The sequence below is a fragment of the Mobula hypostoma genome, chromosome 4, assembly GCF_963921235.1.
Source record: "Mobula hypostoma chromosome 4, sMobHyp1.1, whole genome shotgun sequence".
Taxonomy (NCBI): domain Eukaryota; kingdom Metazoa; phylum Chordata; class Chondrichthyes; order Myliobatiformes; family Myliobatidae; genus Mobula; species Mobula hypostoma.
In genome coordinates, this window is record NC_086100.1 from 132380971 (window position 1) to 132393830 (window position 12860).

At 41.2% G+C, this 12860-nt stretch overlaps 1 protein-coding gene across 1 annotated transcript in view; it reads right to left on the reverse strand.

Moving 5' to 3' along the window:
* ankrd50 (ankyrin repeat domain 50) overlaps window positions 1-12860 on the reverse strand; it is a 113711-nt gene that overhangs the window by 4479 nt on the left and 96372 nt on the right. Inside the window, exon 3 of the mRNA XM_063046543.1 lies at window positions 8699-12261. Coding sequence (XP_062902613.1) covers window positions 8702-12261 — 3560 coding nt within the window. The 3' untranslated portion in view covers window positions 8699-8701. The remainder of the gene's footprint in view (window positions 1-8698; window positions 12262-12860) is intronic.

The following is a 12860-nucleotide window of genomic DNA, read 5'->3' on the forward strand; positions in this document are numbered from 1 at the left end:
AGATCTCTTTGAAGAATATGCTCTACAAATATTTTTGGAGCTTATAACATAAAACCTAGGTCCTCAGTGACAGTGGCAACAAGAATTTAGGTTGGTTGCACCAAGCTTCGATATGTCCTTTAGTAGTCCTCCTACAGTTAGTAATATGCCAGGCAGCAGCTGTCACTTACAGACATCTCCAACAAATTTTGGGCAGAAGGTGCATCCCTCAAAACATTGGTGATCGTCCAGCAACACTTGATGTTTGTGCCAGTTAGCATCCTTGGGAAGAGCTTGTAAGTCATAAAGTCCTCAGTTAGAATTGAAAATACACATGGACTAAGATGTTAACTGTCCTGTGCTATCACCAGTGGGATCATCAGTTGATCTGCCACCTGTCTTCAGGAGTTTTGGACCGCTTATGATCAAGACTCCCTCGAGGTGGTGGCCAGCAGTGCTAAAGCACCACCTCCCACTGGTGAGCTTAAAATCTTGGCATCTGCCTCTATCAGAGTGGTTGGTCACTGTTGCTGTTATAACTGCTTCAGATGAATCTTAACAAGGACCGCAGAATCCTTTTCCAGACCCATGTTGCAAATCAGAGTTCACAAAAAGTTGTGCAGCAATGTGTGTATATAAATAAATAACGGCTGGGGTACGAGGGGGAGGTGGGGCATTAGCAGAAGTTTGAGAAGTCAATGTTCATGCCATCAGGTTGGAGGCTACCCAGACGGAATATAAGATGTTGTTCCTCCAACTTGAGTGTGGCTTCATCTTTACAGTAGAGGAGGCCATGGATAGACATATCAGAATGGGAATGGGACATGGAATTAAAATGTGTGATAGACATATCAGAACGCTCTGTCTGCTAGAGGAAGCAGGATCTCCCAGCGGCCCCACCTCCCCCTCGTACCCCATCCGTTATTTATTTATATACACACATTCTTTTTCTCTCTCTCCTTTTTGTCCCTCTGTCCCCCTCACTATACCCCATGCCCATCTTCTGGACTTTTTCCCCCCTCCCCCTTTTCTTTCTCCCTAGGCCTCCTGTCCCATGATCCGCTCATATTCCTTTTGCCAATCACCTGTCCAGCTCTTGGCTCCATCCCTCACCCTCCTGTCTTCTCCCCCTTCCCCTCCCATTTTCAAATCTCTTACTAGCTCTTCTTTCAGTTAGTCCTGACGAAGGGTCTCGGCCCAAAACCTCGACTGTACCTCTTCCTAGAGATGCTACCTGGCCTGCTGCGTTCACCAGCAACTTTTATGTGTGTTGCGTATAATTCATGTTCTATTTATGTTTTTCTTTTGAATGTTGTTTATCTGATGTTATCTGCCTGTGATATCTCTGCAAGCAAGTTCTTCATTATACCCACGCAGACATGTACTTGAGTACACAACAATAAACTCTTACTTTGATGTTGACTATTAACCACAAGTCTCAGCTGAACAATTGTCTTTCTTTCTGTTCAGCACTTAAATTTATTTCTTAGTTTATACTCTGTTTCTCAGTGAGGCCCCTCCAATCGTGTTGCTTTATCAGCTTTGCCTTATTGTTACCCAATTCTATGGACAAAGACATATTGAACTAAATTTCCAGGTTATAGATATTGTCTGCCGAGAAGCTTGCAGCAAGTTGTGCTATTTCATCTTTGAAAGAAGAATCCTGGTCTTTAGTCAATGTAGAAACAGATTATTTTTGCTCTTATATTTAAAAGTATCAATACAATTCCTTGCATTAATGACCAAGTTGTTAATATTTTAAGAGGAGGGAAAATCAGAGTAGGATCAACAACAATGTAACCATTTATTGACCTGCTGTATTTCTGGAGCAAGGAAAGTGGTGCCCAATATTCCTGTATAAATAAATTGAGGTCCTGTAACGTACGCTGGTACATATGTGATTTACTAAATGCTTCGTCTGCTTTGTCCAACTGCATAGGTATGACTGTGAACAAACTATGTAACTAAATACACAAACATGAGGAAATCTGCAGATGCTGGAATCTGTTGTGTGAGTTAATGTAAATAAATAATTCACCTCGTGTTTAAGCTATATTTCAAGTTGTCACATTTTCCCAAACATTACCATGGAAAACTCAGTATATTCTGGCTTCAACTTTAAAGGAAAATTACTTCTTTGCAAGTAGTCAGTGGTGAATTAGGTGCAAGGTTGTGTCAGTTTACATACGATAACATTAAAATCCAACTTATTTCTTCAGATGAAGATCCATCCCAGTTTCTTTCCCCCACTACAGATGAGATAAACTTGCTTTTTGTATTATAATCAACTGTGAATGGGTGTGGAGCTGATGTCTTTTATCTCTTGTTGGTAAGCACCACTCTATGGGCCAGAAAATCTTTGCTTACCGTCATACAGGAGAATGAGGAGGTGATAGATAGAAACTACAGGCAGGTAGTCACTCCTAAGTTGCAGGTGGTAGGTACCTGGGTGACTGTCAAGAGAGGCCACCAGAATAGACAGATAGTGCAGAGCATCCCCAGTGATACTCCCCCTCAATAAGATGCATACCATTTTAGATACAGTTGATGGAAGGACAACAACTTGCCAGGGGAAAGCCCCAGCAACCAAGTCTCCGGCACTGAGACTAGCTCTGTAGCTCCGAAGGGAAGGGGGAAGAGGAGGAGTGCAGTGATCACTAATTAGCAGAGCAGACAAGAGATTCGGTGGATGTGAATGAGACACCTGGATAGTATGTTGTCTCCCTGATGCCAGGGTCATGGACATCTTGGATCGAGTCCACAGCATTCTAAAGAGGAAGGATGAGCAGCCAGAAGTTGTGGTACATATTAGTACCAATGACATAGGTAGTAAAAGGGAGGAGGTCCTGAAGAGAGAATATAGGTAGTTAGGTAGAAAGCTGAAAAGCAGGACCTCCTGGGTAGTAACTTCTGGATTGTTGCCTGTGTCACATGCCAATTAGGGTAACAACTGAATGACTTGGCAGATGAATGTGTGGCTGAGGAATTAGAGCAGGGGGAGAGTTTCAGATTTCTGGAACACTAGGAATTCTTCTGGGCAAGGTATAAACCATATAAAAAAGGATGGGTTCCACCTGAACCTGGGGGGGGGGGGCGGTGGGGGAAGCAATATCCTCGTGAGCAGGATGCTAGAGTTGTTGGAAAAGGTTTGAACTAATTTAGTAGGGGAATGGGAACCGGACTGATCGGGCAGAGGAGCGGGCATTTGCATCAAGGAGATGCAGCATGTAGTGAGACTGTGAGGAAGGATAGGCAGTTGGTCAGGCAAAGCTGCAGTCAGTCTTTAAACTAAATAGGGTTGCGGGGGGGGGGGTTGAACAGTTTGGAAAAATGACGATAAAGTGAAGGGGAAAGAGAGCAAAGGAGAAGTTACAAAAGTTTCCAGAATAAATAAAAAAGACAAGAGATTTAGAAAAGAATTAAAATTTAACTTCTGGTAACTTAGGGGCAAAGATAAAAAGGGAGACGTATACAGGACTGAAGAATATATATTTGAATGCACAAAATATATGGAATAAGGCAGATGATCTTGTAGTGCAGTGTGATGGGGTCCTGAATTAACCCTATGAACTGTACTTTTAAAAGAGAGAGAAAGAAAGAGAGAGAGAGGCGAAGACTGCTCACAGTTTGTTTATACTTTCTACAAGGACACTGCCTGCTTGTATGTTCTTACAGAGACAGAAGGGAGGAGCTACTTGGGAGATAGCTGGTATTCAGCACGGTGAGATAAATAGAAGGTCAGATGATAGACCTACAGACACATGGTTTCGGACACTGAATGAGCTTTGTTGTGCCCACAGAAAAGGTGGGTTTTGGAGGATCGATCAGGCGGATCTATCAGTGGCTCTCGCAGTGTGAAAAGGCTGTGACCGGTGGGGAGTTATTTGTGTGACCAACCCTCGCCTGGGTTGATAATTCCACCACAAAAGAACGGTCTCCTTTGTTGTAGTCACAGTCGGTGTCTTCTAAAGGATTTCAGAGGACAATGGGAAGATCGACGGCGTCAGCTCACCTGAAGACTCAAATCTCTCCCTCGCTCTCTCTCTCTCTCCATCACTACTCAACTCAATACCACGAACTGAACTGAACTTTACTCATCATCGTAAGACTATCTATTTACCCCTAGACGAAGAAGCTTGGTTTTCATATATTTCCACACTTACTTATATATATAATCATTGTTAACCTATTGGATATATCTGCATTTATATTACTGTATTGCATAGTTACTATGAAATACCATTAGCTAATAGCAATACCGGACTCCAAAGTGTTTTCCATTTCCGCTGGTTCTTTAACCCGTCACGTGGTACGTGACATGCAGTTAGAAATTGGCAGCTAAGATGTAGTGGGCATCACTGACCCATGGCTGAAAGAAGATCATTGCTGGGAGCTTAACATCCAAGGATAGACATTGTATTGAAAGTACAAGCAGGTAGGCAGAGGGGATGGGGTGGCTGTTGGTAAAAAAAACAAATCCTTAGAAAGAAGTGACATTGGATCAGAAGATTAGAGTCCTTGTGGGTCAAGTTAAGAAACTGAAAGGGTAATAAGCCCCTGATGGGAGTTATATACAGGCCTCCGAACAATAGTCAGGATCTGGGGTACACAATCACAACAGGAGATAGAAAAGGCACGTAAAAAGGGCAATGTTATGATAGTCGTGGGGGATTTCAATATGCTAATAGATTGGTAATGCAAGATAAGGAAATTGTAAAATGCCTATGAGATTTTTTTTTAAGAGCAGCTTGTGGTTGAGCCTACTAGGGGGGAAAAAAAAAACAATTTTTGCTGTGTAATGAACCAGATTTGATCAGGGAGCTTAAGGTAAAGGAACCCTTAGGAGACAGCAATCATAATATAATAGAATTCATCCCACAGTTTGAGAGGGAGAAGCTAAAATCAGATTACAATGGAGTAAAGGGAACTGGTCAAAGTTGACTGGAAGGGGACACTAGCAGGGTTTAGCAGAACAGCAATGGCTGGAGTTTCCAGACGCATTTCAGAAGGTGCAGGATATATTCATCCCAAAGAGGTAGCAGTATTCCAAAAAGAGAACGAAGCAACCGTGGTTGACATGGGAAGTCAAAGACCATATAAAAGCAGAAGAAAGGCATATAATATAGCAAAAATTAGTGGGATGCCAGAGGATTTGGAAGCTTTTAAAAGCAAACAGAAGGCAACTAAATAAAGCAATGAGGAGAGAAAATATGAAATATGAAGGTAAGCTAGCCAATAATATAGAAGAGGATACAAGGAGTTTTTTTCAGATGTATAAAGAAGTAAAAAAAAGCGAGAGTGGATATTGGACAGCTGGAAAATAACAATTGCAGACTTAATGGAGGACAAAGACATGGTGAACAAACTCAATAAGTATTTTGCATCAGTTTTCACTGTGGAAGATACCAGTAGTATGCCAGAAATTCAAGAGTGTCGGAGGCAGAAGTGAGTGTAGTTGCTATTATTAAGAAGGTACTTGGGAAGCTGAAAGGTCTGAAAATAGATGAGCCACCTGGACCAGATTGGCAGGGTTCTGAAAGGGGCAGCTGAAGAGATTGTGGAGGTATTAGTATTGATCATTCAACAATCACTAGATTCTGGAATTGTTCAGTAGGACTGGAATATTGCTAATGCCACTCCACTCTTTAAGAAAGGAGTGAGGCAAAAGACAGGAACTTAACTTATACACTAGTTAGCCTGACCAGTGGTTGGGAAGATGTTGGAGTTCATTATTAAGGATGTGATTCTTGGGGTACTTGGAGGCACATGATAAAACAGAACAAAATAAGCAGTTTTCTTAAGGGGAAATCTTGCATGACAAATCTGTTTGAATTCTTTGAGGAAATAATTGGCAGGAGAGACAAAGGAGAGTCAATGGATGTTGTTTACTTCACTTTCAGGAGGCTTCTGACAAGGTGACACACATGAAGTTGGTAAACAAGATAAGAGTAGCTCATGGTATTATAGAAAAGATACTAGCGTGGAAAGAAGATTGGCTGACTGGCACGAGGCAAAAACTGGGAATAAAGGGGCCTTTTCTGGTTGGTTGCTAGTGACTAGTGTTGTACTGTAGGGGTTGGTGTTGGTACCGTTTCTTATCATGCTGTATATTAATTTGGACATTGGAATTGAAGCTTTGTGGCCAAGTTTGTAGAAAATACCAGGATAGATGGAGGGGAAGATAGTCATTTGAGGAAGGCAAGAGTCTGCAGAAGGACTGTAGGGAAGTGAATGGTTATGCACTTCGTAGAAGGAATAAAGGCATAGACTATTTTCTAAATGGGGAGCAAATTCAGAATAAGAGGTGCAAAGGAACCTGGAAGACCTTGTGCAGGATTCCCTAAAAATTAACTTGCAGGTTGAGTCAGTGGTAAGGAAGGTAAATGCAAGGCTAGCACTCATTTCATGAGGATTAGAATATAAAAGCAAGGATGAAATACTGAAGGTTTATAACCCATTGGCCAAACCACACTCGGAGTATTGTGAGCAGTTTTGTGCCTCTTACATGTAAGAATGTGCCGGTATTGGAGAGGCTCCATAGAATAATCACAATAATAATCCTGGGAAGGAAAGGGTTAATTTATTAGGAGCATTTGATGGCTTTGAATCTGTACTCACTGGAGATGAGAAGAAACAGGGCAGAGTTCATTGAAACCTACCAAATATTGAAAGGCTTAGATGGGCTGGATGTGGAAAGGATGTGTCCTATAGTAGTGGCATGTAGGACCAGAGGGCACAGACTCAGAATCCAAGGATGCCCCTTCAGAACAATGATGAGGAATTATCTCTTGAGCAAGAGTGTGGTGAATCTATGCAAGTCATTTCCACAGACAGCTGTAGAAGCCAAGTACTTGGTGCTGGATTAGACTTAATAATTATTTTCTTCATAGCATAACAATTAACTGTTAGCATTTTTAAATTCTATCTACTTACATACATGTAATTGTTTAGTATTTTTTTCTAGTGGTCACAGTATGCATAGTATATGCAATTGTTCAGTATTTCTCCAAGTGGTTACATTTTCTGATTCTGGAAAGCTCTGTAAGCTTATCAGGAGGTGTGGCATTATTTGAACAGAGGATATCTCATTGGTTGACTCTTATCCACAAATTTGAGCAAGTTGTTCATCTACGGGTATAAAAAGAGCTGACCACACAGTGGTGCCATTTTATTTGCTTCCCTCTCCCTTCACTTAGCAGACCACTACCATAGTCTATAATTTTCTTTGTTCTATTAAAGCTTAATAAACAATCGTGAAGCAACACATTTTGTACCTCTTTCATGACTTCCGAAAGAATCTAAAGATTAAAACATCGCAATCCAACATTGGGTATACTTAAACCAAAGGTAGATAGGTTCTTGATTAGTAAGAGTGTCAAAGGTTACGGAGTGAAGGCAGGAGAATGGGGTTGAAAGAGATAATAAATCAGACATTATAGAATAGCAGAGCAGATTCGATAAGACAAATTTCTTAATTCTGTTCCTATGTTTTATGGTCTTATGGTCATCTGTATGGTAATTTGCAAATGTCAAAAAATGGTTGGGATACATTAAAATAGTATGCTCAGGTCCTTGAGATTACTACCTCAGGTACTCAAAATGAAAATCTGAAAGTACTTAGCAGTTCAGACCAATGATCATTCATCAGAACAGGGAAGTCTTACAAAGACTTAACAGGTATTGACCAGGTAGTGGTAGGGAAATCAGGAAACTGAGAAAAGAACAAAAAGATTTGTAACAGTAGAAGTCAATTTAAATTAAACAAAATGAATAATGCAAGACATATTAAGACTGTAAACAACTTTAGTTATTTAATTTCTTCTGTTCGTCAAATTATTACAGATCTTCCCCTTTATTCCTTCCCCTTACTCTCTTCACTGTCTTTATGTTTAAAACCTGTTGCATCTTTAAGTTTTGCTCATTCCTTCTTCATTACTTTCATTTCTCTAAAGATGCTGTCTGACATGCAGAATATGGAAGAACCAGGATCATTGCTATTCACCATATATATTTACATGCATTAGGAATTTGCTGTGGTGTTTTGATCATGGCACAGCATGCAACAATATAAATATTTAACAAGTATAAAGAACTATATAAAAAATTAAAGAAATCCTAACCTCCAAAGGATATCCATCATTTTCCACCTTTACTTCCAGGGCATTAGCCAAAAAAACCTACCCCTACTGAAGAAACTACTAATTTTCATTTTTTTCTTATGTTTCAAATCAAAATGGCTTTCTCATAGGTTTCAACTGCAGTAACATCAAATCTACAGATACACATATTATGATACTGCTTCCAATTGAAGTTTTCAAGATTTTTAGCAGAACAGCTAAGAGTAGAGAGAAACTACATTTGTAGAGTGAACAACAAACAACAGTCCTGACGAAGGGTCTCGGCCTGAAACGTCGACTGTACCCCTTCCTAGAGATGCTGCCTGGCCTGCTGCGTTCACCAGCAACTTTGATGTGTGTTATTTGTAGAGTGAGTTGAGTCACAGATCAGTCATGATCTAACTGCATTATGGACACTAATGTCTTAGAATGCCTACTCCCAATTCAATGCTGTTTCCTAAGTTCCCCTGCTGAGAAAGACGTGTGTAAATAAAATGATGCATAAACATGATGAACCTGTTATAGGAAATTTGGGTCTACAACTTATCACAATGTCAATAATTGAATGCGTTAGAGAAACAAATAAATACACTTAAGGGTACCTGCTATAATGGTGTCTCTTTCTTGTAATTAAAGCTTGAATCTGTCCCTTCAATCTGTAATTTTAGAGCCTGCTTCAGGCTCAGTTCAGTCTCTGCTAATGGATAACCTTCCAAACATTCATTATGTCCTCTTTCCTGTGCACTTCTTGGAACAGCAACTCTGCTCAGGAAAACAGGATTCCCTTGCAAATAATTTGGATTTGTCATGATTCCATTTCGTTTCTTCTGCTCTCCATGCTGTTGAATTAAGAACTGTTGCTGAGTCCTTGTATGTTCCTGTGGACTTTGTGGAATTAAGATTTTACACTGTGATTCATGCGATGTCTGTTTTAGTGACACTACACTATTCTGAACCATTTTACTTATGGCCATTCGCTTGTCAAGTTGTGTCATTTCATATTCTAAAACCTTGGGCTGAGGGGAGCTGTTTTGTTTATTCTGTGCTGCTCTTTTCCCAGACGAAGTACTTTTGGAACCTTCACTGGACACAACATGTCCAGTTTTGCTGCTCTTACCAGATTTCACATTGGGCTTCATCTGTCCCCATTCATTTTCACTGGTTGGGGAACTAGCATGCTGTCCTATGGAACGTGTAGTAGATGACGGAGATACAATAGACTGCCTGCTTCGACTGCGTGGCAAAGAATGCTGCTGTATCTGTTCTGTGAAGGACATACCATGGAAACTGTCCATAGGTACAGTCTGGGCTGTTGCTGTGGATGATGTTGTGCGGAGAGAGGAATTTTTGGAACTCTTTAGTGAATTATTGGACAAAGAGGATTTCTGCCGATCGACTGTTGAATCTGGAGATTCAGAGGGTGAACTGAAAGGATGTTGAGGGCCATTAGAAAAACCCCGCACCGCGGACTGATCTCCTCCACCAGTGCTGCCTGAGCTATTTGACTTAATTGTCAAAGATTGCATTTTCACAGTGACAGATTGAGGGGCTGCCTGTTCCATTGTATGAACCGGAGATGGGCTGCATCCATTTAAACTAGAAGCTCCATACTTTTCTAATAACTTTATAATTTGTGTGTGGCCACCTTTTGCAGCAACTCTCATTGCAGTGCGTCCAAACTGGTCGGCATGGTTTGGATCAGCACCATGTTCCAACAATATCTGGACAACATCTACATGTCCTTCTTGGGCTGCAATACAAAGAGCAGTGGCACCCTGGTTGCACGTATGATCTACTGATGCTCCATGGTCAATCAGCAACTGGACAATTTTCATGTGCCCCTGCCATGCAGAAGATTGTAAAGCTGACCTCTTCTCATTATCTGCTGAATTAACATCAGCATGATAGTTTATTAAAAGTTGAGCCATTTCCAAGTGTCCCTGCCAGCAGGAAACATGCAGAGCAGTTCTTCCCTCTGCATCTGTGCTTTCTACATTTGCTCCATTTTCTAGCAAATACTCAGCCATTGCTAACTGATTTTCAAGTGCTAGGATGTACAGAGTTGGGCGGCTGTCAGCGTCCTTGCAATTAACATCAGCCCCATGGCTCAAGAGAAGTTCAACTATATCTCTATGGCCTTCTAATGATGCAACACGTAATGCATTCCTCCCATCATAGCCTCTCTGATCTACATTTGATTTGTTTTCAAGCATAACCTGTACACAGTCATAATGGCCTTCCTGACCAGCCAGTATTAAAGGGATTCGACCATCATTGTCCACCTCATTAGTTCTAGCACCTTGTTCAATAAGTGCTTCACATACTACTCGGTGACCCTCAAATGCTGACATATGCAATGGAGTCCAACCAGCATCATCTCTATGATTCTCATCGAGTCCTCTGTCCAGCAGAGTACGCACCACTTCCACATTTCCTTGTGCTGAGGCTATACTCAATACTGTTCTTCCTTCACTATCGATGGTATCCACCGCTGCGCCCCAAAACAGCAAGGTGTTTACGACAGAGGCATGGCCCATGGATGCAGCGGCTAGAAGAGGGGTACGACCGTTGTTATCAGTGTGATCCACATCTGCCCCTCCTTCAAGAAGCAAATCGACAACATCCACATGACCTTCATAGGCCGCTACTAACAGTGGAGTCATACCATCCTTGTCACAGTGGTCAACTTCTGCTCCTCGGTCAATCAGCAAACTAACCACTGATGCATGACCTTTGCTTGCTGGGACACATAGTGCAGCAACTGACAGAGCTGTCCTCCCATCTACATCTTCATGATTTATCACCGCACCATGATCAACCAGGTGTTCGACTATTTCTCTATGTCCCATGTATGCTGCCGCAATGAGTGCCGTCCTTCCTTCATTATCTGCTTTGTTAACCTCGGCTCCATGTTGAAGCAGATTTAGAACAATGTCTTCATGTCCGCCCCATGCTGCTGCCCTAAGAGCAGTCCGACTATCTGCATCGGCACAATCCACTTTAGCTCCAGCATAAAGAAGTGCAGAAACCACTTCAGTGTGTCCTCCCCAAGCTGCTGACCTGAGTGCTGTCCATCCGTCTTGGTCAGTATGATTTATGTTAGCACCATGCCCAATGAGGCAATTAACAACCTTGGTGTGACCCTGCCTTGCAGCAAGTGTAAGTGCTGTCTGTCCATGATTATCTTCAATTTCCAGATCAGCTTCCCTTGATATCAGTAGATTAACTACATCTAAGTTGCCACTATAGGCTGCACTACCCAACAATGTTCTTCCATTAGAGTCAATCTGGTTAACAGAGGCCCCATTATCCAGTAGAGTTCGAATGGAGTCCTCCCTCTCCAATGCCTGCCGAACAATACATGATGTGCGGTCATCATCACTGTTCACATGAGCTCCTGCCTTCACTAAAAGCTGCAGTATTTCCTGTTCTTTAGGAATCACTGTCGACAAAGCTCCTTTCACAGGCGTACTGTTCCAAATCATCCACAAAGCCAAATGATGTGTTTCCAGCTGTAAGTTAGAATTAAGCAGGTGCAGAGCCAATTCTTGTACCTCCATCGGGGAGAGTTCTTTTGCACGACATGTGTAACTCATGGCTAACATCCTGTGGCCCTCTGCAGCATTACACAAGTACTTCTGGGTGCAGTGCTTCACATCAAGTAACCATTCAGCAAAACTGTAATGAAACAGAATTTTAGTGCTTCCCAAGCCATCAACAAGAACCTTTGATAATATATCTAATTTCCGCTGAAATTCTTCTATTGTCATGGTCATATTTTTTGTCCAGACTGCATGATACAATTCTGAAGTCGTCAAAGGCCTACAGGCAGCCAAAATTACGTTTAGAATAGGCTGCACTTTTGCAAATTGTTTTCGCACAAAAAGCCTCTGACAAAGCCAGAGATAGAGTCCATTCAAAGTTCCTGGAATATCTCTAATTTCTCGCAGCATAATAAAACTTTCCACCACTCCGTCAAGGACACGTTCGAGATAAAGGAAACAGCCACTGCTTTTAATATGAAGTTGGTTCAACATTTCAGCTGTTTCTTTTGTCAGATGCTGCCTGAGTGCTTCCTCCTGGTCCAGCCTATGTAGAATATACTGCTGTACATCTTTCACTATGTAGGCTTTACGTAGATCATCCAAGCTAATTTTTCGGAAGCCTGCATGGAAAATAAGAAATACAATTAGATATTATTATTAATATAGGAGTTTATCAAACTTATGTCTGCTAACCCTTCTGTACCCCTTATGTACCTGATAAATTCAGCCCTGCTTGCATGACACTTAGCCTTATACATCATCCCAACTACTTGGTCATCGGCAACCTCCCTTTTCTGTTCAAAGTTTTTGAACAACAATTCCTTCGGAAAATGATTCTGCATTTCCAAACTACAACAAAAATGATCAGACCATTTTCTGATATACATACAGTAGTTAGTCAAAATCTGCTTTTACCTGTTTTTGAGTGTAATCAGATAATTATCATTCCTTTTAGCGGTCCTTCCTCCGAAACCTTACATGTTTTTCTTTCTTGTTATGTACAAACTATGCCCCAGATAAATAACACTTAAAAATACGTCAGATATCATATGTCAGATTATATCATTTTATCAGTTCACCATCAGTTTTCCAGACCCCTTCTTTGTTGTGCTTTTGTCAAAATACTCGTCCACAATCTATTCCTGAATAAACCAAAACTTCATCCGAATAAACATTCAGATGCCATAGAAATGTGTTTCCACATTACTCTAGAACAGAG